The sequence below is a fragment of the Parus major genome, chromosome 9, assembly GCF_001522545.3.
Source record: "Parus major isolate Abel chromosome 9, Parus_major1.1, whole genome shotgun sequence".
NCBI classification, from domain to species: domain Eukaryota; kingdom Metazoa; phylum Chordata; class Aves; order Passeriformes; family Paridae; genus Parus; species Parus major.
In genome coordinates, this window is record NC_031778.1 from 15,475,216 (window position 1) to 15,500,354 (window position 25,139).

Below are 25,139 nucleotides of genomic sequence, written 5' to 3' on the forward strand. Positions count from 1 at the left end.
CTGCCACTACTGCCACCACTGCCACCACTGCAGGGAACGCCACTGCTGCCACTACTGCCACCACTGCCACCACTGCCACCGCTGCCACCACTGCAGGCAGCACCACTGTCATCACTGGAGGAGGCACCACGGCTATTGCATCCACAGCCCCAGTGAGCCCAGCCAAGGGGGTGGGAAGTCTCCCAGCCCCAGGCACCACGGCACCAGTGAGACCAGCAGCCACCAACAGCCCCGCCACCACCCTGTCTCATGCCGTTGGGACACAGAGAGGACCATCCACCGAACTGAGCACATCTGCCCACGCCACCACTGGGCACAGAACTCCTGCACCTGAGCCCAAACCCACCCGTGAGCTTATCAGTAAGTAGATTTTCCCAAAGACAAGAGTAGGAAAGGGGTTTTCAGCCAGTCAAGCATTGTGATGGATGATGGTACAGCCTGGTCCTGGGTATCTCATCTGCATTGCACATTGGGCAGCCAGATTCATGGGAAAAGGCAAAATAGGACATTTGAGAGCATCCCAAAAGTGAGTTGGAAACTGGGTTACAATTCATCAGAGCACAGATACAGCATCCTGACAGCAAGCAGGTGGGTTTGTCCTGGCTGCAGGATGGATTAATCAGACATTAATAATTTACATCTTTTTCATTGATCTCCTGCCCATGACAGAGCCAGCAACTTCACTCTACCCCTTTGGCGTGGAAGGAGGGGACCAAGAATACGTCCAGAGGACGGTGGATTTTAACTCACCCCTGTTCAAGCCAGAAATTGGATTTCCTTTTGGGAAGTCTCTGCATGATGCTCTCTATGTGAGTGCCCCCCTTGGTGAGCACATAATGAATGTGCTGCCTCTTTGGTAAAATAAACCCATGGAAATGGAGAAGAAACCAAATTTCATCTGAATATCTTTTTTTCTGCATTTAAAATGGTTGGTTTCTGCTCACCCATGGAGGCTAAAAGCTATCCCAGTCAACAAATAACAAGTTCTTTTGGTTAGTTTACAGATAACGGACAGATAATTTTTCCACCCACGGACAACTACGTCCCATCCAACCCCAACCCCCCTCCCCGGGGCTTCACTGGCCGGGAGAGCTTGCCAATGGTGGCTGCCTTTTGGGATGATGCAGACTTTTCCAAGGGTGTTGGCACCACCTGGTACCAGGTGAGGGCCACCAGAGGTGGTCTCCTGGGAGAATCCTGTTCCCAGCTCACTCATTTAATTCTCTCTCTTGCCACCTGGCAGGAGTACTCTACACTCAGCTCTACCCAAGAGTCCGTTGTTCAAGATGTGGAATCAAAAATTGAGAAATACCTGAAAATCCCCTATGTAGCAAAATGGACCTTGAAGGTGACGTGGGAGAAAGCTCCAGCATACCCATCCCGGAGGGATGACAGTCAGGTGAGCAGGACAGGACCCAGGTGACAGAGAGTACTGCTGATGGCTGTTTCAAGTCTTGCTGCCTCAGTATGCGCTGCAGGGAGAGCAGGGGAGGCTTTGGGAGAGCTAAGGGTGTTCCTTGGGTTTCTCCAGACGAGCACCTACCAGGCAGTGCTCACCACCGATGGGAACCGCTCCTTTGCCCTGCTGCTGTACCAGGACGGTGGGATGCGCTGGGACTACACCAAGCTGGCTGCAGCCAACGTGCTGATCGGCTTCTCCAGGTGCTGCACGGCTGTCTCTGGATTTTGGGACAGCAGAGATTTGTTCCAGCACTGTGCTGAGACTGTCAGAGGCAGTACTCTCAGGAAAGCCCAGTTCCCACTCCCGGAGCAACCCTGCCCCATTTAAACCCTTTCTCCTGCAAACTGCAGCAGTTCCCACCCCAGCTGCCCTATGGGGAAGGGAGGAGGGCTGTGTTGGAAGGATGACCTCACACCTCCTCTCTCCACACAGTGGCAATGGCTATGCCCAAAACGAGCTGACTCAGAAGCCACCAGCTGTCAGGTACAGACCAGACCAGGAGAGCAGCACCGGCTCCGGTATGGCACCAAGGGGTCCTGGGGTGGGTGGGGGTGGAAGGAGCTGTGTGCTCTGTGCCAGGAGCATGTCCCCAGCACCCATCCCTGGGAGGTGATGGGCCAGCAAAGCCACTGGGCAAGACTGGGCAAGCCACCAAGAGCAGACTGTGGGTGTCCCATGTCCTGTGGCTTGCCACAGCCCTGCTGGCTCTAGAGGGAGCCTGGAGACCTCGTGTGAGGTCACTGGCCAGGGACAGCTGTCCCACGGGATCCCTCAGCACAAGGCGAGATGCTGGCTGAGCGGTGTTGTTCTCTGGTTGCTCCCCCAGATGTGCGTGGGCTGTGGATTTACAGGCTGGACAGTCGCTCCCGGGTGAATTACAGGCTGCAGTGCCTGGCGTGGTTGGACACGGAGCCAGCACCGGCCACCTGGAACAGCCAGCTGCCAGCATGCCCCTGCTCCCGGCCCCAGGCAGAGCTGGATCCCCGCTACCGCTGGAGCAGAGGTGCCAAGGACAGCCCCCCAGGACCAGGGATGGTCCCCCCCTGCTCTGGGGGCAGCTGTGATGCCCCCACTATTCCAGGCCCAGCGGACACCTCTGTGAGGATGCTGCGCACTGTGTCCCCCAGCCCAGCTGGAGCTGGGGTACGATGTCTCTACCGAGGTGGGAGCTTGCTCGAAGGCTGGCAGGAGAGAACATGGAGCCTCCCCTTCCACACCACCACTGGTAAGTGGGAACTGGCATTCCCTAGCCCTAAAATACCCCAAGCATCAAGCACAGGCAAGGCAAAGGCCCCAGCACACCCCATCACGTTCCTCCGCAGACAGGGAGCTGGAAGCATTCGACTGGTGCTGCCGGCGTGTGGGGAAGCCCCTGTTCTGTGCCAGGTTTGCTGAGAAGAGACCAAGGGTTGGCTGTGAAGGATATGTGCCACCCACTCCTGGTGAGTCCCCAGGCTCTGCCCCTGCTGTGCCAGGGCCCTGAGCTGTGCATGGACCCAAGCATTACCCACACTTTGCAATATGCCAGTGGGGACTGCTGAGCCGCCACTGAGTAGCTCAGGGGCTGCTCTCCTCCCTGAAATGACACCAGCATTTGCTCTTCTTCCTCTGCCCAAAACATCTCCATCTCCTTTGGACCCCAGCTGGTGCCTTTGGGGACCCTCACATCACCACCCTGGATGGACTCACCTACACCTTCAATGGGCTTGGGGACTTTGTCCTGCTGCTGGCCAGTGATGCCCAGACCAGCTTCATTTTGCACGGGCGCACAGCACAGACTGGCATGGCCCAGGCCACCAACTTTGTGGGCTTTGCTGCCCAATACATCTCCACCACCACCACAACAGTGAGTAGGAGTGTCCTAAGTGTGACTCTGAGCCTTTAATTAGAGAGACTCTAGAAATCTGGAGTCACCTCTGCATCACCTACAAGTGGGTGGGACACAAGAGGCATCCCTTCTCCTTTTCCTGCCACCTCCCTCCACTCCAATGAAGTACTATTAGTGGTGGGATGGACTAATAGTCACCAGGCACAGGTCTAACACCTCCTGCAAACAGGCCAGCAAGGGCTGCAGGCTCTGCAGGAGCATGGTCTGCTTCACTTTTTTCATTGCACATTCTTTGTCCTGACATTTTAGCACAAGCTCTTCCTGACTTTGCAGAATTGCTCCGCACACCCATTTAGCTTCATTAAATAGAATGGCCTGGTGTCACCAGGAACAGGCATTGAATAGCATGAGGAGGGTTAGAGCTGGGTTAGCTGAGCAGTGGTGGTGGCCTGGGTGTGCCCCTTGCCAGCAGTGACAGGCAGCTGGGTGTCCTCTTCTGTGCAAACATCAAAGCTGCTGTACTGTGTGACCAACACCGCAGGGCCGAGCCTCTCTTCCTGGGCTGGAAGAGAACAGAGTTAATAATTGTTCCCAGCATGGAGGGACAGCAGGGAGGGACAAGCGAGGAGGATGACTTGGACATCCACCACGATTTTCAGGTGGAGTGGACCTTGGGGAGCCAGGATGACATCCAAGTCCTCCTGAACAATGAAACCGTCCAGTTTTCCTATTCCGAAGGTGAGTAGGGTCTGCTGTTAAAAGCTAAATGTATGTGGGGGGGGAGACCAGAGATGTCCCCATCCCATGGGACCAGCCGTGCCCAGTGCGAGGACAGCCATCCTGAGATCCATTAAATGTCTCTCTCCTGCACCTGTCTCTGATTTGGGTGGGGTGGATGGGGAGCACTCCCATCCAGGGATCCATGGTTGTCATTTCAGTTCCCAGCCTTGCATAGACTCTCCCTCTGTGCTCTCCTTCTCTTGCAGACCTGGGTGATGAGGTCTACTACAGCCCTGGTGTCCTGCTAGTCAATGCTTCTTCTGTCACGGCTGTCTTCAATGGGAGCATTGCTGTCTCTGTCTCAGCCAGCTCTGGGATCCTCAGCGTGGTCTGCAGCCTGCCCGACTGGTACCGCAACAGCACCAGGGGCCTCCTGGGTGAGGGCTTCTGGCACTGCTGCAGAGCTGGGTGCAAATTCTCTTCCCATTCTAAAGTAGGCTGGAAAACTGGGGAATTGTGCTTGTGAGGGCAAGGACACCTGGGTTTAAACTAAACACTGGCTAGCACCAGAGAGGAGGTCAACCCTGGCATGGGGGATTCCAGCACTCTGGTGATGCTCCACCAGGTGTGTGGGACCATGACCCTGCAGATGACTTCCAGATGCCAAATGGTACCAGCATCCCTGTGAACAGCAGTGAAGAGGAGATCTACAGCTATGGGATGACCTGTAAGTCCAGGCTTAGGATCCCCCCTGATGATCCTCCTCCTTCCTGCACCTTCCGGCCACAGGTTGACTTGAGATATTTAAATATTTTCGTGAGCAAAAGTAATGCCAAGGGAAGGTGTTTGGTGTCCTCACTGCTCTGTGAAAAGGAACCCTAAAATACAACAAACCTTAAAATGGTCTGTACCTATGGCATGCTCTCTTGCAGGGGCTGTTGGGGAGCACCACCTGTTCAGTCAGCCTCTGGACTCACCAGCACTGAACTTCACACCCTTCTTCTTGTCTCGGCTGCGGCAGGAGAATGAAAGCCAGTACCAGCTGGCAGCCTTGCAGTGTCACGGCAGCAAGGAGTGCATCTACGATTCACTGAGCACAGGGAACTTGGCCCTGGGCCTGGCCACCCAGAGCCTTGCAGCCGACTTCCAGCAGAGGAAGACAGCACTCAGTAAGTGGAGCACATCCTCACCTCTGAGAGGGCATGGCTTGGATGTAACTGGGCAGTGCCCTGCTCCTTTCCTGGGCTCTCTTGCTTCATATGAGACAGAAGAGAAGTCACCAAGGTCATGGATTTGCACTGCCCAGCTGGCTTATCTCCAGTCCTGGGAGATGCCAACAGCAGGACAGTTTCCATCAAGGTTTTGGAACTGCATTTCCTGGAACTGTATTTCTGTCTTCTCTCCAAACCTGAGAGATGCCACCATGCTGTGCACTAGCATCTGCCTGGAGTCCCATCCTCACCAGGAGGGACTCTGAGCCAAGGGGTGAGAAGGCCACATGTGTGCTGGGCTGCTCTTTCCTTAGATGCCTTCCCTCCCATCATCACTGGTGATGCATCAATCACAGCCTTCAGGACAGAGAAGGTCAGAAGGCAGTACCGTGCCTTGGGGGCGGGTGCACGCTTCATTCCCCATCTCTCACCAGAGCTCAACATATCAGGTAAGGGAAGGAGAGATGGAGCAGCTGGGATGGGAAAGAATGGGATGGAATGCCTCTGCCACCTCTAACTCCCACCTCTCCCCCTGGCAGAGAATGGCACCCTGATATGGAAGCCCCGTGAGATAGCCCCATTCACCATCAACCTGGAGGCTGTTGGGTCCAACAACATCTCTGCACTCCTCCAGCTCCGCTTCACCCTTTGCAGATGCAGCAGGAGCCAGGAGTGTGACTATGGCAACACTGTCATTCTCAGGGAGTCTTCCCTGCAGGTAGCGTGCCAGAAAGTTCCTCTGGTGACACACTGTGCCTGTCCCCATGCCAGCTGTGCTGGCTGTCTTCTCTGTCCACCCATCCTCCTCACGTTCCCTAAGCCAGTGTCACTATCTCCTTCCCAGCTGGCAGCCTGCAGATGCGAGAGCGGCTACTCAGGTCCCCTCTGCCGGGACCCTCTGGACCCCTGCTCCCAGGGATGCTTCCCTGGTGTGGGATGTGACCCTTTCCGTGGCTGTGGCCCCTGTCCAGCTGGCCTGACAGGGGATGGACAGCACTGCTCAGGTGCCAAGGGCTCACACCATGGCCACTGGGACCCCAGCCCAGGTGTTTGTCCTGGTGCCACGGTGCATTGCCTCGGCAGATATCGATGAGTGTGCGCAGGGGATGGAGTGCCCGGGGAACAGCACCTGCACCAACACTGTGGGCAGCTACGTCTGCTCCTGCCTGGCCAGTGAGCAGGGTGAGTATGGGGTCCCTGGCAGGCATAGTCCTCATCCTCATCACCCCCAGGCTCTGTGGAAGAGAATTCCTGAGGGACCCAGGCTGGCTGGAGAGGAGGGGGAGCTGGCCGAGCTCTGTGCCCAAGCCCTTGCTGTCATTAGCAGAAGAGACCAGAGTCCAGCCACCACTTGTGTTCCCAGGCTGTTGATCTCACTAATCCACTGGGAAGGGAAATTTTTCCCATGCAACTTTTCTCCTTGAGAAAGAAAAATTCTCATCCCAGCAAAGTTCAAATGCACATGCGGAGGTTGGGGGCTAAATCAAGCCCTGTTTTCAGATTGCTTTGGTGGAGCTGAGTTGATGGCTTTTGCTCTTGTTCTAATGCTGGGATTTAAGAAGGGCAAATGGCTCCAGCTGGAAGGAGGGGGAAGGGGGATTTTTCTTGAATTTACACTAAAATTCCTAACACAAAAGAAAAACAAAACTGGGAAGAAAGGCCTTATGGAGCAGCTGAGGATGGCTCAGAGAGCTGGGACTCTGCTTTGCAGCCAGATTCACGCCTCTACCGTGCACTCCATCCCACAGGTGAGAGGCCAGGCTGTGGCTCAGCCTGCGGCTACCACTCCTGCCCTGAGGGCTACTGCAGTAATGGGGGACACTGCCACCTTCACCCCACCACCTGTGCCCCCACCTGCACCTGCCCCCCGGCTTTCACCGACCAGCACTGCCTGGTGGCAGGAGGGGACTTTCAGCCTCTGCCCAGCACGGGTGGGTACCTGTGCCCAGCGTGGGGTGAAACCCAGCCCCACTCACCCTAGTCCTGGGATGCCAGAGACACCACTGTGGCTTTCCCTCAGCAGGTCTCCCTCGGAGAAGCATCCAGATGAGGGTCAAGACACTGCAAAACACCACTGCTGAGGAAGTCAACAGCACTGTATGTCACTGGAGGGGGTGGGCTCAGAGCAGGGGACACACTGCCAGTACTGGGCAGCATGGCAGCTGGGGGTGCCCATGCCTCTGTATGCCCTCCCATGGGATCTCTGGGGGTCCAGCAGATCCACAAGCCCAGAGGGAGGAAGCACTAATTGCATGATGATGTCTGCAGCCATGGCCCTGTGCCAAGTCCCCAGCAAATGAACCAAAGTGCAGAGCAACCCTTGGGGCTTGGCCACAATCACTCAACCTTTCCCCATGCTGGCGTCATTCTGCCTTCCCCTAATGCCTTCCTGCTCCCCCTGCTGCAGGTCTCAGCCATCCTGGACTCCCTGGAGGTAAAGGCTTTCCAGAGCAACACCAACATCACTCAGATGTGAGTCAGATGGACAGCAGCCCATGACCACTCTAAGGAACTGGTGGGCCAGAGTTTGATGCACAAAGGGCATTTTCCCCCAGCTCAGAGTTTGTTTTTCCAGCCCTGGAAGGGTAAACCCTTGGAGACAGAAGCCAGCTGGCACCTTCCACTCCTTCCTCATCCCTGCTTTACCATTGCCCAAATGGGAGCACTGAGGCACAGTGAGGCTCAGTCACCCTGAGCAGCAGCAGCAGCTCCTCCAGCAGCCCTCTCTTTTCCCTGCAGGACAGACAGCGATGGCTTCACCTTCGTGCTGGTGTCCGAGTTTGCCTATGACAGCCGTGGCACCGTCATCCGCTTCCTGAACGAGGGGCTGCTCGCAGCCATCACCGGCGCCTTCAACGCGCGACAACGGCGGCAGGCGCGCACGGGGCTCCTCTTCCAGCGCCTGCACCGGGACAACATCACTGACCTGGTGAAGCGTGAGTTGCTCCTGGCACTCAGCTGGCGAGTGTGGGAGGAGCACCCCCCTGTCCCCATTGTCCCCATAACCCTGTGTGCCCCAGAGATCGGTTCACAGCCATGGGGGACGTGGGTGGGCAGCCTCCCAACCCCAGACATAGATCCAGCCTGGGGAGGCTTGGGGAAGCATCAAGGGGTGCTGCTGCAAGGCCGGACCCATGTGCTTTCCCTCCCCAGTGACAGTGGATGAGCTGAGGGACTATTTCCCCTGCTCTCTGTACGGCTACAAAGGCTACCAGCTCCACTACGTGGGAACCGTGGGCTTCATCTGCATCTCCCCTTGCAAGATGGGCTACTGCCAGCACGGTGGCCAGTGCCAGCACCTGCCCGAGGGGCCCACATGCAGGTAACAGCAGCCCCGGGGTGGACAAGGCCGCCCTGCACAGCTGCTTCTCCCACGGCGTCACGGCTCCTCCCTCCCCATCCACAGCTGCCTGCCCTTCTCCATCTACTCCCCGGCCGGTGTCCAGTGTGAGTGGCTGGCCATCAGCCTGGCTGCCTTCCTCGGCATCCTGCTGGGAGCCCTGGCTCTGCTCTGCCTGCTGTTTGCCATCGCCTGCCTGGCCCTGCACCTCTGCCGCCAGCGCCGCCGCCAGCACCAGGGGTGAGCTGTGGGCTGGACCTGGGCAGGTGCTGGGCATGTGGCAGGTTGGGGGTCAGAGAGGAAAACTGATCCAAAATCCACATTTGAAAGATCCACCACTGGTAGAATTCATCTGGTTTGAGCAGGGGGACCCTGCCCTGGGAGAGGGGTTGGGTGACATTTTAATATCTTCCAGCCCCTTTTCCAGATATCTGCTGCTCAGGGGTGCAATAGCATCAGTGGGTTGAATGTTAGCTTTCCTTTTTCTCCCATGTTAGGGAGTGTTTGCATTTCTTCCTCATCCCACCCAATACTTGATTACAGATGGACTTTCTATTTAATTTTAATTTGCACACCACCCAGATGATTTCCACTGCAATTCACTTGGGTCTGGAAAGAGCTGGCCTGGAGCGAGGAAAACTGGTTTAAGAATTAGACCTTGCTCTTCTGCAGGGGGTTAAGAGAAGCCTTGCAAAGTGCAAGGCTGGGGTGGCAGAACCAGCATCTCCTTCCCCCCTTCCCAGCCCTTGGTCCTGTGGTGGACTCTCAGGGGATGTCCCAAACCCCTGTCTCTGGCTGGAGCTGTGTCCTGCCCCTGCTCCCAGCTCCCTGCCAGCCCTGGAGCCAGGGGGTCTCTGGGAAGTTCCTCTGTTTCATTTGCACTTGTGGCAAAGCAAGAAACTCTGTGTGCACAACTGGGGCTTTTCCTCCTCTTATAGCCTCATCTCACCCCTACAATCAGTCACTGCTCCCCTTTGCCATCTGACCCAGACACCAGCATCAGGCAGGGGCTCTCCCAGCCTCTGCTGACGTGTTCTCCCTATTCTGTTCTCCCCTCTCAGCACCAAGGAGACCTTGTGGAGGACACGGCCCTTCTCCTGTGAGTACCTGTCTGTAAAACTCCCCCCACTAAAGCTCTACTTCACCCCAGTCCTCAAGCTCTTCTCATCTTCCCTGCTCCAGCTTTAACGATGGCAGGAGAGCAAGCAGAGCCCACCATCTCCCACTCTCTGGAAAGGCATTGGAAACTGCAGCTCCAGGCCATTGACCCCTCAGTCCAGGTCTGCCCTGGGGTACTGTGTCCATGGGGTGGTGGGGTGGGGTGCCTCATCCTGAAGCACCTCTTTGGCCAGCACTGGGATCCACATCCCCGTTTGAGCTCGGCACAAAGCAGAGAGCCAATGCCATGCTGACAGCATGGCCTGTTCCTCCTTTACAGATAAGAATCCAGAGGCCCCACGTTATGCCTCCAAGCCAGTCCCCTCAGCAGCCCTAACCTGCCACTGGTCCTTTCCTGGCACCTCCAGGCTCACGGAGGAGCCAGACGCTGCTGCCTGCTCTGCCCCTCGCTCTCAAGCTCTCTAGCAGCAGCAACGCATGGAAGGAGGGGACACGCTGCTGCTTTTGGGTTCTGGGAGGATTCACTCTGGAGAAGGTGCTTTTTTGAATGTGTCTTTATGTTGGGTGACCAAAGCAGGAGGATTTCACCTTCCCCTGAGGACCTGCAGAGACACCTGGGATCATCCTTGAATGTGTCTGCACCAGGGTATGTTCTGGTGCAATATAACCAGACCCTGCAGAGCCCCCGAGAGCAGGGTCAGGTGGGGCAATGCAGTGATTGTAATCCCTTAGGAACCAAATAGAATAAACCAAAAATGTTGGCTTGCTGTTAAATTGTCTGCACCTCAAGGGTCTCTACGCCAGCCCTGCTTCACTGTCATTGAGTCCTCAAGTCCCTGCTTTCTGCTGGTCCCATCCACAGAGCCAAAGTGAAAATGGATGTAAATTTTCTATGCCTTCATCCCCTCATTTTCCCTACACACCTGCAAGTCTCCTCACACTGCTTTCATGGACCCTGCTTACAGTGGCTCAGATCACACAGGTCAGGCTTTGGTCCCCATAAACATCCCACAACCTTCAACCCTGGTGATTGGGAGTTGCTGATCCAAGGAGGGTATATCAGACCCCATCAGACCCCCAGCTCCCACCCCATTCACTAAGCCCTGTCTTAGCTGTATCTCCAGCACTAAAGCTAAGAACAGAAATATCCTGTAATCCTGCTGCTCCAAGCCTGCCCTGTCAGAGCTTCCCACTCCAGTTTGGCGAAGGACATGGCTACTGCAGGATCAGTGATGCTCAAACTCTTTCAAGGTCTTATTGAACAAATGAGATTTGACAATGATTTAATTTTTTTAAGAAATGAAGATGCTCTCTTACACACAAAAAATTACTTTTCTTCCAACATTTCTGATCATGGGGTTGCATTTTGCCCTCACACACCCAGCAGACACACTGATCTGATTCTGGCTTGATCTGGAGAATTGTCCCTTCTCCTGCATACAGGGCCCAGGGACCACTCAGGGATGGCTGTGAAACACAAGTGGGGGACAAGACAGGACTGGCTCACAGGACAAGCCTGGTGCACCCTGGCATTTAAGGGCTTGGCCACAGTCAACCCATGTGTGGTGTTTAACCCTTTCCCTGGGTGCCAGGGGTCCAGCCTCACCCTGCAGCATGGGAGCACAGTGGGATGTAGGAAGAACAAGGGTGGTGTGTGCAGTGGCAGGTACCTGCCCACCTCCCCTCCAGTTCTGCCCCCCAGCTGCAGCTGGGAAAGGGCAACTAAAGCAACTGAATCCTTGGGAGAAGTCTGGGTTAGAAATGTGAGCTTGTGCCAGGGCAGGCAACTGCAGGCACTGGCCAAGTGAGCTGCCCTGCCTGGTGGGCAGGGGTGATGGGTTCTGTGGGGGAACACTGGGGAAGAGCAGATCAAAGCACTTGGAGGATCAGCCATGGCCCAGAACATGCTGCAGGTGTGCAACCTCACAGTTACTTGTCCTCTCCATCTGCAAAGAAGAAATGAGATTTGCTCAGCCACCTTCTCCCTGTGGGGCAAGCTGGGAGCCCCGGGGTGTTTTCCTGCAAGGGCACAGGGACAGAGAGAAAGGAGACCCCACAATCCTGCTCACCTATCTGCTCATCTGAGTCATTCTCTGCCTCCTCCGAGGAATCTGTTGAGGGTTGCAAGAAAGCCCCATATCAGCTTACACCATAACCACATTTGCTGTGTCCTCCTCACCTCACAGCACCATTCCCTCCAGACTAGGTGGTGGTTATGTGCTGAGGGAGATGCTCCCAGAACCCTGCACAGCCCAGGGTATGGCACAACCTGCACATGGGCACCCCAAAACCCTTCCCCCATCTGCTCAGGGCTCTTGCTGCCTTAACCACAGGGAGGCTGGGACATTCTCACTCCCCTGCCAGCCCTGGGCACCAAGACAGCATCATCCCAGTGCACATGAGCTGCAAACCCACCCATGCTGGGTGACTGGTATCCATCACAGCCAATCTTCGGCCTCTTCTCACTGTAGCGGGCGCAGAGGTGGGCACTGCCCGCCCGATTACAGCACCAGTCGTACAGCTTCAGCTCCTGGTCTGGAGGCAAAAAGGAGAGTAAGGGGCTGAAGGGAAGAGGAGGGAGATGGACCAGTTCCAGGCGAGGCTTTCCTCAACTTTTGGAAGCTCCACACTCCCTCCAAGGGAAACAGCATGTCAGGAAACAGGTTGGCACAGAGATTAAAATTAAAATTTACAGGCTACAACAATGCCAGCCGCAGCCAGGGGATGCCAAGGCCAGCTGTGCTTACCACGGTACGGTGATGCCTGCCTGGAGGACCTCCAGTACCTCTCCTGCCGCCCCTCGATGAGCTGGTCCTGGCTGTCATACAGGCAGCGAACGCCGGCACCGTGCTGGTTGGGGGAGGCTGAGTGCAGCATGGAGACACGGGCACCCCACCTGCCTGAAATGGGGCAACAGTGAGCCTCAGACAGCTCTGCCCAGCCAGCACACCTGCCTCGGGGCAAGAATCGGGCTAGAGCTGGCTCCTTGTTATCCACCACTCCCACCACATCAGCCACGGTGCTACGGGGTTTGGAGGAACTGATGGAGACCACCCAAGTGGTCCCCCAGGGTGACACCCTGGTCCCCAGCACTCCCATGCAGGTCAGACCAACTCTGGCTGTCTAATAAGGCAAGAGGAAAACCTCTCTTTTCCTGTCTCTGAAGGGTAGGCCAGTCCCCCTCGCCTTCTTAGGGTCACCTGCCCACCCTGTCAGCTGGGACCCCAGCCACCCTCGCAGGGAAGGCGGGGAAGGACAGCTTGGGGATGAGAAGGGTGAGGAAGCAGCATGTCCACTTGCCTCCACGGCTGTTCTTGAAGCGTGGGTCCTGCTGCCCTTGCTGCAGGGAGCAGGGGCAGGTGGGCAGGCCCTGGCTCCATGCCCTGGGTTCCTGCTGCTGCCCTGTCCACGCCAGGCACTTCAGCCGGTAGTTGTTGCCCACACGGCTCTCCAGCTTGTAGATCCACAGCCCACGGAGGTCTGAGCAGGGAGAGAAACCATGAGCTGTCACCTTTGGCCAAGGGGACCACAGGGGCTGTTTTGTCTCAAGGTGAGAGTCATATGGTGCTGATGCTGAAAGCTAAGCCCACATCAACCTCCAGCCATGGGACCCCATGTTCAACAGCTACTCAATAGAAGGGAAACGGGAAGAGCCTCTTGTCAAACAAAAAAGCCTTGGGACAGAGCCATTGGCACAAAAAGTAACCATGGAATGTTTCAGCCTTAGGGCATAGCTGCTACCCAGGGGAAATGTGCTTGAGGGGGAAAGCCTGGTCTCGAGAACTCAGTGACAGCCTTGCCACAGTGACAGGCTGGATTTCATTCCCTAGGAATATTCTCCTCCTTCTGAACCCACCCCAGCTCTGTGGCATTACCTGTGTTGTAGCCCCTGAACTGGTCAGGGCGATATTTAGCAGCTGGAGGTCTCTTAGTCAGGTCATCGTTGTAGTAAAAGCCATCCCCACTGAGTGAAGAAGAAAGAGGAAAAATCAAGGGCTGCTCCTCCTGGGTGGAATTATCCCAGCCCCAGCCCCAGCCCCAGCCTGCCCTTCAGCCATCCTGATCCCATGCCAGTGGAATTTCAGCACCCACATGGCAGCTCTTGGGCAGAGGCATGATGTGCCCCAGCCTGCTTCCTCCTCTATATAGGATACAGTATATAGGTATAGTTCTTTCTGGGTGCTGCAAACACTCCTGCTGCCTCAGGGGCTGAGACCACCGACATCTGAAGACCCCCACAAGCAGCTTCCAAGATTTCCAGCATTTTGCCAGGTGATTTGGAGCAGAAACCCACGAGTGGTCACGCACAGGCACACACACACACGCTTCCCATCTGGGCCACCTTTTCCTTACCCAGCTGCAGCAGGCAGCTAATGAGAAAACCCTGGAGACAGCGTGTACAGGGCAAGACGTAATGCGAGGAGGCAGGAAACAACTGCTCCGGCCAAGCACGGAAATCCCTTCCCTCGGCTGGTGCAAAGTTCAGCAAACATCCCCTATTTCCCACTCCTTCCACCCAAACCAGGATGCTGGGGGCCCAGGACTCCAGAGGGATTTGTGGATCTTGCAACAAGCACAGCCCAGCAAGACAGCATGCTGCAGCATGATCCAGTCCCTAATGGGGCAAATTTGTTTGTGAGGCTATGTGCTAGGATATATGGGCATGCAGACCTCACCTGGGCTGTCCTCACTGTAGGGCACTCCCTGGGACATGGGGGAAGGAGGTGACCAGAGGGAGCTGTGGGTAGAACGCATCCCAGTGCTCAGAGGAGGCAGGGATGGGGTGCTGAGCTGTTGTACCTGGTGTAGCCGATGAGCACGTCAGTGGAAGTGAGCCTGGTGTAATCCCACTGCATGCCTCCATCCTGGTACAGCATCAGGATGTAGGACCTGAAGCCATCAGTGGTCAGGACAGCCTGGTATGTGACTGTCTGTGGAGAAGCGTTGAAGACAGGTAAGAAAGGGAGTGAAGATGTGGGGTTTAAAATTCAGGGTGTGGGGCAGTGCTTGCTGGGGAATGGCCAGACTGAGGTCTGGAGAGAAACAAGGCAAACACAGCCAGGCCTGGTTCACATTTCACATGGAAAATGTGATGGTTTTACTTTGAAACTGTTCCATGACAAGCTTCAAATTCACCAATTTTATTCCTTTGAAAAACAGAATTTCTGGTGTGCGATAAACCCCCACCACCTTAAAGAGAAAAGTTTTATGGAACAGGGGAAGTCCAACTAAAGGTGTCCCTCAAAAAAACTGAAAACCACCAAAACATGGGCACAGCCCAGTCCTTTTTGGCAAAATGCTTCAAGACTGGCCTTTGTCACAAAACTGGTTCTTATTTTCAGGCACAGAGAAGGTCATTGCCTGCGGGTCTTGGGGGTTTTTGACAACTCAGCAGCACCTGTGTTCCATCTGTCCCTTACCTTGCGGGTGTCAGTCCATGCTGCGTAGACAGGTGCCTTCTCCCAGGTGATCTTCAGGGTCCAGGCTGCAGAGTAGGAGGACCTCAGGTACCGCCGGACCTTCGCTTCCACATCACGGACAAACGGCGGCTTGGCCGTGTTGAGGGTGGAGAACTCCTGTGGGGTGGGAACACACAGGTCTGTGTTAGCTCCCAGTGGGACAAAACAGGCCAAGACTGGGGTCATGCTCAGACCCCTGTAACCAAAGCGCTGTGTGGGATTTGGATGGCTCAAGAGGTGACATAGAACCATCAGCTCTTAGATTTGGCTCAGGAAAGGGAAAAACCATTCAGGGGCTCCATCAATTACACATCTCAAGAGGCATCCACAGAATAGATGATGGGTTTATGATCAAAAGGTGTTTTGTGTAATCGTGCTCCCAGGTGGCTTCACTCACTTGGTAAAAGGTGGTGCCAACACCTCTGGAGAAGTCAGCGTTGTCCCAAAATACAGCGATCATGGGGACCTCTTCATGGCCATTGAAGCCACTGGGAGGAGGGTTGGGGTACGTGAAGACATTGTTGTCTGAGGCGGGGAAAATGATCTGTCCATTGTCTGTAAACTGAGCAGAGGGATCCCTCCATCAGGTGAGATCAGGACCAGCAGCACTCCCTGGCATGGGAGTGGCAGCCCTCCCACCTCCAAGTCCATTTTGAGCAGTGCCCAAGGAAAGCCACCACTGCTGAAATGGCCACAAAGTCACCTCCTGCTGCAAATACATCACAGCAGCATCCCAATAGCTTTGGCCCCACAAGAGTCCCATCCCAGGCACCTGCTCCGTGATGTCTCTCCCAGGGTTTTGGGTGGTGGCCACTTGCCCAACAAGCCAAACCCAAGTAGACTCACATAGAGAGAGCTGCGCAGGGTTTTCCCAAATGGGAATCCAGTCTCAGGTTTGAAAAGTGGAGAATTAAAATCCACTCTCCTTTCCACGTACTCCTGATCATTTTCCCTTGCTCCATACCCATAGAGGGGCACAGCTGGAACTGGAAAACAAATAAACAAACAAACAAACAATAAAAGCAAACCACATTTATAGCAAAGCCTTTGGTCTGTATCAAAAATTTTAAAGAGCTGTAATTATCTTGCTTCTACTGGGACAGAGCCTGGGCAGCAGAAGGATGGGGGGACACTACCTAAAGCCTCCAGGGACACTCTGCATGTCACCTTCCCTTGCAGGAGCTTGTTTCCCCCTCCTTTCACTGCCTTACACGAACACAGCTGCCCTAAACCTGCTATGATGGCCTTTGTGGTCACTGTCCCCTGCTTCAACCAGCCCTGTTGGGACACTGCGCTGAATGACTGCCATTAGGAAGGGAAGAACATTGTACAAGGACTGTGGCAGGGGACAGCACAGAATTAAACACCCACAGCTCTTTCTAGAGACTTATACAGCCTCCATTTTACACTCTATTTATGTCTGTTAAAAAAAAAAAAAAAGCATATTTGGAGGGGATGTGTTTTCCAGCTGATGGGACTCTACTGAAGGCAGGCTCAGCCTGCCAACTGTGCAATCTCATGTGCAGGGGCTCCTCGTGCTGCATCTACCCCCAGGATCCTGACCTCAAATACATCCCTTGTTTTCTGGGCACTGAATGACCCTGAGGATGGTCCATCAGGAAACTGGATGTGTTAGTCCCACCCAGGCTGCTCTGCGAGCATCACGTACCTGCGGGACTGGGCAGCAGGGTTGGGGCAGCTGCTGGCACTCCTGGTGGAGCTGGAACCACGGGGGACGATGCACGGGAGGTGACAGTGGCTGCTCCTGGCCTGGGAAGCACCTCCCTGCCCCTGGGCAAGGGGGCTGGTGGAGCTGGGCTGGCAGGGGCTGGGGACCCGCCCTGGGATCCCCCCTGGCCTAGGAAGGCTCCAGAAAGGCTTGGCCCAGAGGTGGCAGGGCCTCTGTTTGCCAGGCTGGTGGTCAGCTCCCTGCCCAGGAACGGCTGCAGGGCAGCGGGTGATGAGCCACCAGCAGGTCCTGGCCCCAGGGTTTTTGCTCTGGGACTGCCAGCAGTGATCCCAGCGGAAGGAAGGCCAGGGAGCCCTGGGCTCCCTCCAGGTGGGGAGTGAGTCTCCATATGTGCCCCAGAGCCAGTGGCACTGGGGAGTGGACGGGTAACATCCCCTAACCCTGTCGTGGTTCCATGGAACACAGCACTCCCTTCTCCAGGAACAGGGCTGTTGGCATCCCCAAAGGGGGCTCCAGGGCTTCCTGGCTGGCAGGGAGGCAGGAGCAAGGCAGGCCCCTCTGGCACAGCAGCCCCCAGCTCTCCCTTTACCCCTGCAGATGACCCCACTATCGACTCACGTGCTGAAAGCCCAGGGCTGGCAGCCACCCCCTCTGCAGAATTTCCTCTCTGTGGAGCAGAAGGCAGCACCGGGACAGCACTGGGGGATATGGGAGCATGAGGGGACGCTTCTCCCAAAGGTGCCGGCATGCCTGAGGCCACCTCATCTTCAGGAGACCACAACTGAGCACCCCCAGCTTCTTCTGACAGCCCACCTGGTGAGCCTGGCAGCTGGGGGCTGCTCCCACTCTGGGTGCTTGGTGCAGATCCAGGGTCCCCACTGGGTGCCAGCCCTGAGCTCAGCCCATGGCCAGGGAGAAGCAGAGAAGCAGCCACTGAGGTGGTCATGCCATTGGGAACACCGCTGTTGTCTGGAGCCGCTGGGGCCGGGCTGGCACCAGGGGAAGGTCCCCCATTCACTGAAGCTCCTCCAGGCACCTCCACCACATTGACTTTGCTCAGTTTTCCATCAGAAAGTTCAGTATTGGCACCACTTTGAGTGCCAGGGGCAGACAGAGAGGCTTCTTGAGGGCCAGCAGTCTCCATGCCTGTGTTCAAGCCACCACCGGCTGCAGCAGCTCCAGGAAGGCTGGTTTCATCAGCAGCCTCACCTGCCCATCCAGGTAATGAAGACCCCTCTGTAGACAAGGAAGAAGATGCAGACTGCAACACACCTCCTGTTTCCCCACCAAGGGTTTCTGAACCAGCTGGTCCCATTCCAGTAGGAGCCTGGGACTGGCCCATGGACCCTCCATCACCAGCTCTTTCACTTGCCCCTTCTCCTGCAGCTGGAAGGACCCCAGTGCCAGCACCCAGGGAGGGCTGAAGACCTTCAGCAGCACTCTCTGCTCCTTCAAGTGCATCCAGGCTGGATGGATTTGAATTAGAGGAGGATGCAACATCACCACTGGGAGAGGCTGAACCAGATGAGGAACCTGCACCAGGCAGTTCACCCTGCTGAGGGCTGACAGGTGAAGAACTTGTCTCCATGTTGGGATTTTCACTCTCTGCGTTTCCTGCCTGAGCCACATCCCCTGCACCCTCTGCCCCCTGCACCAGACCACGCCCTGGCACAGTTTCACCATCTGGAGAGGCTGGGGACAGACTGTCAGGGCCAGGAGCTGCAGATGACATGGGTCCTGCCTCATCACCCCTTGACACAGAAGGTGCCACCACATCACTGGGAGAGGCAATACCGGATGGGAAACCAGCACTGGGCAGTTGATTCATCCCAGCTGCTGTTCCATTCCCTGCAGTGGAGCTCAGGGATGGCTCAGACTCAATCCCACTGCCTGCTCCTTCCACTGCTGGCTCTGCTGTGCTGGCTCCATGCTCTTCTGCTGCTGGCAGCCCCACATTTGTGCCAAGCTGGTCCCCAAGGCCAGGTGATGGGGGTCCTACTGGTCCATGGACTGCTGAGCTGGAGGTATCCGTCCTGCCTCATCACCCCTTGACACAGAAGGTGCCACCACATCACTGGGAGAGGCAATACCAGATGGGAAACCAGCACTGGGCAGTTGATCCATCCCAGCTGCTATTCCATTCCCTGCAGTGGAGCTCAGGGATGGCTCAGACTCAATCCCACTGCCTGCTCCTTCCACTGCTGGCTCTGCTGTGCTGGCTCCATGCTCTTCTGCTGCTGGCCTCCAGGGAGGCCGGATCCCACGGGAGCACCAGCTGCTGTTCCCCATGGCTGAGACCCACCAAAGGATGGAGACCCAGGTGCTCCCTGGGCACCACTGAGGTCAGGGCTCACTGGTGTCTCTGCCTCAGACACTGGGCCAGCCACAGACCCCAGGGGTGGGAAAACAGCCTCAGGAGCACTGGCAGATTCACCAGGCAGGTCCCCTGTTCCTTCAACTCCTGAGAGATCAGGCTTCATTCCAGCATTGCTGGGAGGTGCAGAGCCAGGTGAAGACCCTTGTCCCAGTGCTGGGGCTCCTTCTGTTCCATCTCCAAGTGCTGGTGGGGGGGAAAGTTCAGCATTTGCCAAGTCTTCTGTCCCTGCAGTCAGCAGCTCTCCATTATCAGCAGGGGATACTGAGGGCTGAAGGGCTGGAGCACTCATGTCACTCTGGATATCTTCATAGGGACTGGCATCCCCTGGACCTCCTGCCTGTGCCGTACCCCCTACCCCCTGATCTTCCTGACCCTGGCTCCCAGCAGTGGGCCACGCCAGTCCATCAGGTACAAAAGGCTCTGGGCTGGGGGCATCTGAATCTGAGCTCAAGCCAGTGCCAAGTCCATCGGCCTCCTGGGGAGCTCCAGCCAGCATCCCAGCAGACTGTGACTCCCCAAGAGACGGAGACACGGCTGCTTCTGGGCCAGTAGCGAGGTCAGGACTTGCTGGTGTCTCTGCTGCACCATCAGTGTCAGGCAGGGCTCTGGCTCCAGCCTCTGGGGCTGGATAAGCAGCCCCAGGAGCACTGGGGGTGTCTGTGGAGGATGTCAGAGCATCAGAAAGCAGCGGTGGCTGTTCTCCAGTGTGGGTCTGCCATGGGGCAGGCTGGAGAGATGGACTGGCCAGATCCACAGCTCCAATGTCACCTGAGGGCAGTGCAGTGGCTGAGACTGTGTCAGTCTCTGCTTCAGTGGGAACCCCTGGGGCCAGCAGTGAGGTGGCAGTGTCCTCTGTTTCCTCAGGTGCCACTGGTGCCCTGCTGGCTGCAGGTGACAAGGCTGAACCAGAAGGCCCTGATGACACCCCAGGAACTCCCTGCCCATCCCCACCGTTGGATGGTGTCAGTGAAATGTCTGGGCTCAGTGCCTGGCCAGGGAGGAGGGAGGACTTCTCAGGGTTTTCTACTGTTCCTGACATCGCTGGGCTCTCTGGAGGAACGTTGGATGGGCTGGCTGTGCTGAATTCACCATTTATTGCATCTCCTGCATCTCCAGATTCTGAAGCCAAAGGACTTTCCTCACCAGCTGGGGCCATTTCTCCTGCTGGCTCTGGGTTAATGCCCTCAACCCTGCCCACTGCTCCATCCTGCTGGGCTGGAAGCAGCTCCCTGGCATCAGGACTGGAGCCTGAGGGGTTGGCACTGGCTTCACCTTGAATAGCTTCAGGCAGGATTACTCCTTCCTCGACTGCTTCCTGGGCTGTGGTGAGCCCTTGGCTCAGCAGCACAGTGACACCAGCAGTTGGCTCTGGCACCCAGGTGACTGCCAGTGGAGAGGTGGTGGGGAGGGATGTAGTGCCAGTATTGAGGTCTGTGTCTCCTCTGTTTGCAGGGATGTCCTTGACATCCTCAATGACAGGGGTGGTCCCCAGAGGGACATCAAGCTCATCATGCACTGCTTCTGGGGTGACAGCAGGGTGCTGTGCGGTGATGGCAGCAGCAGTTGTGGCCATATTGGGAGCAGCTGAATTTCCCTCAGTACTCTGAGTGGTGTTAGGAGCCTGGGTCCCATTCACCGAAGCTGGAACCGAGGAGCTGTGTTCGCTTGTCACCGTCACTGGATCCGTCTCAGTCCCGGGAGGGAAGGTCTCAGCATCAGCTGCTGTGGAGCTCATCTCTGTTGTGAGGGTAGTGTGGGGCCACTTGTCCTCTGTTGTCATGGGGAAAGCTGTCCCCACAGTAAAGGACCCATCGGTAGTGACAGGGACAGCAGCAACAGCCCCCAGCCCTGCAGAGAAGCACAAAGTGGAGTGTTACGGTGAGAGCTGGCAGCCTGCCAGGCTCAGACACCTCTCTGTGAGAATCATAAAGCTCCCACCACTTCTTAAACCTCTTCTACCTCATCCCATAGCCTTACAAGGCCCTGATTTAAAAGCCAGGGAGTGAAGTGTGAGCTGCCTTGGGTACAGCACTGCACAGCACCTCTTGCATCTTCAGCATCAGCAGCTGGCAGCTGAGACAGGGCACAACTCACCACAGGTCAGGGAGAGGCACTGGTGCAAGCATGGAGGCAAAAGCAGCTGCTGAAACCCAGTCCAGTCATGGGATGCCCAGCCACTGGGTAGAGCTGGAGCCCAGTAAGTCTAGTTCATAGCCCTGGGGGTGTCTGTGCAGCTCTGCCACCCCAGGGCAACCCTCAGCCCTCTTTCCATTGCTGCAGGGACAGCTCTGAGCAGTCACTTCTGCACAGCCTGGGGGCCTTCTGTGGTTTTTTCACCTTTCAGGTGTCTGAGGGACATATAAATAACTTTACCCAAGTCCCACTGTCAGACAGAAAAGCCAAGGCTTAGGGAAGCCTTCCCTGACTGCAGATGGATTCTGATCTGCTGCACTTAAAGCAGGTTCAATAAAACTCTCCTGGGCTGGGCACCTGCCTGCTCCTGCCCCATCCCTCTTGCCTCCAGCTGACTGAAGGCACCAGGGGTTCCCTGCCCAGGGAATATTTGCAATCTCCCAGGACCAAGCCCTGCTTACAGTTCTCTCTTCCTGCTGCCAAAATCCTATCCCACATCCAGGAGCTCTCCTGAAAGGAGGAGACACCTGCCCACATCCCAGACGTGTCTCCCAGAACCTACTGGCACCCATGGGTGGCGTCTCACACGGTCTTATTTTTAGGACAGGGACGCAGGCTCTGGGGCGACCAGGCTGCGCCGTTGGCTCCGTGAGGAGCCGGGTGGATCTGCTGACGCTTGGCTTTAGGGAGCTTCAATTAGGGGAGACGGAGGGCACCCCGATGGCAAGATCCAGCAGGGCTTTCCCGCAGCCTGACAGCCCCAGCCTGTTCCCAATCCTGGTGCTCCAGTTTGGCAGGTTCCCCCTGACAGGCAGCCAGATCTCCCTGCAGCAGAGGTGCCTCCAACCTCACCGCCAGCTCAGCTCGTTAGCTCCCAGACAGCTTGTGCAGGGTCATTAATGAATGTCATCAGCTCCTGTGCCAGACCAGTCCTCGAGGGGTCCATCCTCTGCTAGACCCACATTCCCTTTCCTGGCAGGCTGCTTCAGTGTCATCTTCCCTGGCTGGAAAAGGCTCGTTGTACCAGCCCCCTCAGCCAAAGGAACACAGCAGCTTCTGTCCCCATCTCAGGGAAAACAAAGTACATCAGTCAAGACACCCAGTTCAGTCTGGCCCACTCACCCCTAATTCTCACCCTGAAAACAGGGTAAATCCCTGTTTTATCTTAATTCTTCAGTGTGGAGCAGGAAACACCATCTTCCCCACACATCCATTCATGGGAAATTTGTGTGAGAGGGGCCCCAGCATTGAGCACCAGCATTTGCTCTTCCCTGGGATGTGGGAGGGGTGGGAGCATCCCTTGTTCCTGCTCTGCCAGCTGGCTTCCCTTGGCTCCTTTGCTGGAGGGGTACACAGCTGCCTGCAGGCTTCCGGGCCGGGCTCTCATCTCTCCCACGGCTCCACGCCTGCAGCCAGCCCCTTGGGGTGATGCCTGCCCTGTAAAATGCTTTTCCAGCTCTTTGGCTGCAATGACTTGAAAGGACTGGTCGAAAGAGGAGTTTCCAGTACAGCCAGGAGTGAAAGGCATCTCACAGTGTACCTGCTGCACCCTGACAGGGCTCGGGTAGCACATGGGCTAGCAGAAAAATATAGGACGTACCGTGCAGAATCCATGTGCAGCATCCCAGGAAGGTGGAGAGCGTCCATCCCCTGGTCCCCATGCCTCAGGCCTCCACACAGGCAGAGCACTAGGAAGCTCAAAGGGAGGAGAGAGCAGCAAGGTGCAGCTCCCTCCGTCCCTCCCTGCCCGCCTCTCCTGCAGAGCTGGAGTCCCACAGGTGCTCCTGCTCCCTCCTATTTATAGGGATGGCAGAAGGAGGCAGGTTGCCGACGTCCTCTCCCGCCCCCGCTCCCTTCCCTCCAGTGTCCCTGTCACCCTTCCCTTCCGGTGGAGCCCTCCCCTTCCCAAGGGTTGGATGCCCTGTTCAGGTGGGGCATGGGCTGGGGTGTGCCCAAAGCCCACCCTGCAGGGACCCACGTCTCCCCAGGGAGCTGGGTGCAGGCTGGTGCAGCTCCCTGGGCTGCCAGCACCTGAAGGTGAAGCTGAGCCCAGAGCAGTGTGTGGCATTGCCAACAGTGGCATGGCAGTCACCCCACAGACCCCACAGAACCTGCTCCACATGCAGGGTATGAGGCCACGGAGCAGTATGTGGTGGTGACAGGGCAATGCCAGCTGGTGTCAGCTGTGAGGACACCATGGACACTAAAATCACCAGCTGAGCCATGTCTCAGCCCAGAGCAAGGCAGGACACAAGTCTCCACTTGGGTCCCTGGGAGCAGAGGCAGGTTATAAAGCAGGGAGAAGCATGGCTGGAGTCAGGCCCTGGGGTGTCAGTGGAGCTCCACAGTGCTCAGCTGCAACCAGAAGCACTGGGTTCAGAGCCCCAGCACATGCCAGTGGGGTTTGAAACCTGCACCTCAGCCTGGGCACAGCTGTGCTGGGGTGCTAGGAGGGGGTACATGATCCAGGGAAGCTTCTCTGCAAGGCTGGACCATCATCTCCAGAGAATGGAGCAGGAGAAGGAACAGACCAAGACCCCCTTCCCTGCTGTGGGGATCCCCTGAGTCACTTCACCCCTATGCCTCACCCCCGTCCTCCTGGAGCAGCAATTCCTGCACACCCCCTTGAGAACTGCTGCCAGCTCCCCTGTGAACAGCATTATGCAAACTCCCACCACTACACGGTTTTGTAGTCAATTAAACACTCCTTAACCAGAAATGCCCCCAGGCAACTCCTGCAAAGTGTTATGAGGGGTGTTAGGCAGTACACAGTGTCCTGCTGGAGTCGGGCACAGCACACCAAGTGACACCCCGGCCCACCACCAGGCAGCATGGATGGGGAACTGCCTGGGGAGGCCAAGTCACGGCTGATCAAGCACCATCCTGTAACACCCACACATTACCCCTGGCAGTGGGAACAGGGCACAGACCATAAACCGGGGGGCAGCGCCACTCACCTGGAACTAAACACCTGCCCACCAAAAATGCCACTGTGGGTGTGAAGCTGCGGGGGGGAACAGTGCACTGGGGGTCTTGCACTGCAGATCATGGGGTGACTGACCCATCAGCGACCACCTGAGCAGTGACCACACCAGGGCTGATGGAGCATTTGAGAGATGTAAACCTGCCGTGGGAGAGCAGTTCCTGCCTGTGCTGACGATGCTGTATCACTTTGGAAAGCAACCCCAACAGGGAATACATGCTGACGCTGAAGACTGTTGCTCCAGATGGTGTTTGAGGTGCAAAATGTGGTGGGAACCACAGGGATTGTTGCAAACATGTTGCTCAGCATAGAGGAAAACAACTCCGCTGAAGAAAGGTGCTGGCCCCAGCCTGCCTGCAAGCTCCTGTCTGTGCTCCTCAGAGGCCAGCACTGTCTGAGACCCTCGTGCCTGCAACTCCTGCCCATGCTGGGCCCCAGAAATGCCCATCTCCCAGCAGTCACAGGGCTGACAAACCCAACTTATCCCTCTGCTCAGGCATTGGCACACCACCCCAAGAATGCCCAGAGCCACCAAGGGAAGCCTCATCTTGAGGACAGTACCCTGTTATCACTCTGGGAAGGGGCTTTTTATTGATCTTTTTGCTATGTCTGAAACCAAGGTCCTGGCAAAGTGCTGGTTCCTGTAAGAGTCATTAATTTGCTGTTACCAAAGACCAAAGCATCATGTGGGCACTGGAACCCTTCAGGAGCCTGTTGCCAGGGGGCAATTTCATGAATCCCAGCACCCAGGGGCTCTGCACCATCCAGCATGGCAGAGCATGGCCCAGCACAGTGCCTTATCAGCTTTCCTGGAATT

The 25,139-nt window shown here is 56.4% G+C and overlaps 3 protein-coding genes and 1 long non-coding RNA gene across 12 annotated transcripts in view; 3 read left to right on the forward strand and 1 right to left on the reverse strand.

Moving 5' to 3' along the window:
- LOC109022791 (mucin-19-like) overlaps window positions 1-156 on the forward strand; it is a 5,654-nt gene extending 5,498 nt beyond the window's left edge. The window contains exon 3 of the mRNA XM_033516765.1: window positions 148-156. Within this exon, the coding sequence (XP_033372656.1) occupies window positions 148-156 (9 nt within the window). The remainder of the gene's footprint in view (window positions 1-147) is intronic.
- A 94-nt stretch (window positions 157-250) lies between these two features.
- On the forward strand, window positions 251-10,454 carry MUC4 (mucin 4, cell surface associated). Of its 7 annotated transcripts, XM_019007750.2 has the most exons (26): window positions 251-809; window positions 998-1,162; window positions 1,244-1,399; window positions 1,532-1,662; window positions 1,895-1,980; window positions 2,289-2,465; window positions 2,544-2,687; window positions 2,785-2,904; window positions 3,106-3,308; window positions 3,950-4,028; window positions 4,277-4,447; window positions 4,636-4,737; window positions 4,943-5,179; window positions 5,536-5,670; window positions 5,761-5,939; window positions 6,066-6,225; window positions 6,305-6,403; window positions 6,970-7,152; window positions 7,242-7,318; window positions 7,629-7,693; window positions 7,961-8,157; window positions 8,375-8,543; window positions 8,628-8,801; window positions 9,623-9,660; window positions 9,744-9,841; window positions 10,000-10,454. In XM_019007750.2, the coding sequence occupies exons 1-26, from the start codon at window positions 663-665 to the stop codon at window positions 10,054-10,056; spliced, it is 3,549 nt and encodes a 1,182-aa protein (XP_018863295.1). In that variant the 5' UTR covers window positions 251-662; the 3' UTR covers window positions 10,057-10,454. The 7 variants fall into 7 exon arrangements, 6 of the variants coding, with proteins under 6 accessions (XP_018863295.1, XP_033372754.1, XP_018863293.1 ...); XM_033516863.1 differs by lacking the exon at window positions 6,970-7,152 and adding an exon at window positions 6,859-6,969 and having other exon boundaries at window positions 2,289-2,687; window positions 7,245-7,318; XM_019007748.2 differs by having other exon boundaries at window positions 2,289-2,687.
- Window positions 10,455-11,319: 865 nt separating this feature from the next.
- Window positions 11,320-23,109, reverse strand: LOC107208654 (mucin-4-like). 3 transcript variants are annotated; one of them, XM_015637217.3, is made up of 13 exons: window positions 22,940-23,109; window positions 18,867-21,054; window positions 17,448-18,570; window positions 15,986-16,125; window positions 15,537-15,701; window positions 15,101-15,256; window positions 14,481-14,611; window positions 13,556-13,644; window positions 12,981-13,160; window positions 12,428-12,580; window positions 12,096-12,215; window positions 11,750-11,791; window positions 11,320-11,626 (listed from the first exon to the last, which is right to left on the reverse strand). In XM_015637217.3, exons 2-13 carry the CDS (start codon window positions 19,116-19,118, stop codon window positions 11,610-11,612), a joined length of 2,568 nt encoding a protein of 855 aa, XP_015492703.1. In that variant the 5' UTR covers window positions 19,119-21,054; window positions 22,940-23,109; the 3' UTR covers window positions 11,320-11,609. The 3 variants fall into 3 exon arrangements, with proteins under 3 accessions (XP_015492703.1, XP_015492705.1, XP_015492706.1); XM_015637219.2 differs by lacking the exons at window positions 18,867-21,054; window positions 22,940-23,109 and having other exon boundaries at window positions 17,448-18,860; XM_015637220.2 differs by lacking the exons at window positions 17,448-18,570; window positions 18,867-21,054; window positions 22,940-23,109 and adding an exon at window positions 16,809-17,439.
- Window positions 14,541-15,260, forward strand: LOC117244892. Its single transcript, XR_004498805.1, has 2 exons — window positions 14,541-14,634; window positions 15,023-15,260. It is a non-coding gene; the product is annotated as an uncharacterized LOC117244892 (long non-coding RNA).
- Window positions 23,110-25,139: the final 2,030 nt, after the last annotated feature.

Bases quoted from the DNA above. Each gene is read 5' to 3' on its own strand.
- MUC4 (XM_019007748.2), top strand. From the start codon at position 663: ATGACAGAGCCAGCAACTTCACTCTACCCCTTTGGCGTGGAAGGAGGG. The intron at 4,029-4,276 runs GTGAGTAGGGTC...CTTCTCTTGCAG, and splicing joins CCAGTTTTCCTATTCCGAAG to ACCTGGGTGATGAGGTCTAC. The intron at 5,940-6,065 runs GTAGCGTGCCAG...TCTCCTTCCCAG, and splicing joins TCAGGGAGTCTTCCCTGCAG to CTGGCAGCCTGCAGATGCGA.
- LOC107208654 (XM_015637217.3), bottom strand. From the start codon at position 19,118: ATGGGGAACAGCAGCTGGTGCTCCCGTGGGATCCGGCCTCCCTGGAGG. The intron at 15,257-15,536 runs GTGAGTGAAGCC...CCCACCCCACAG, and splicing joins TTGGCACCACCTTTTACCAA to GAGTTCTCCACCCTCAACAC. The intron at 13,645-14,480 runs GTACAACAGCTC...TTCTTCACTCAG, and splicing joins GTGCTCATCGGCTACACCAG to TGGGGATGGCTTTTACTACA.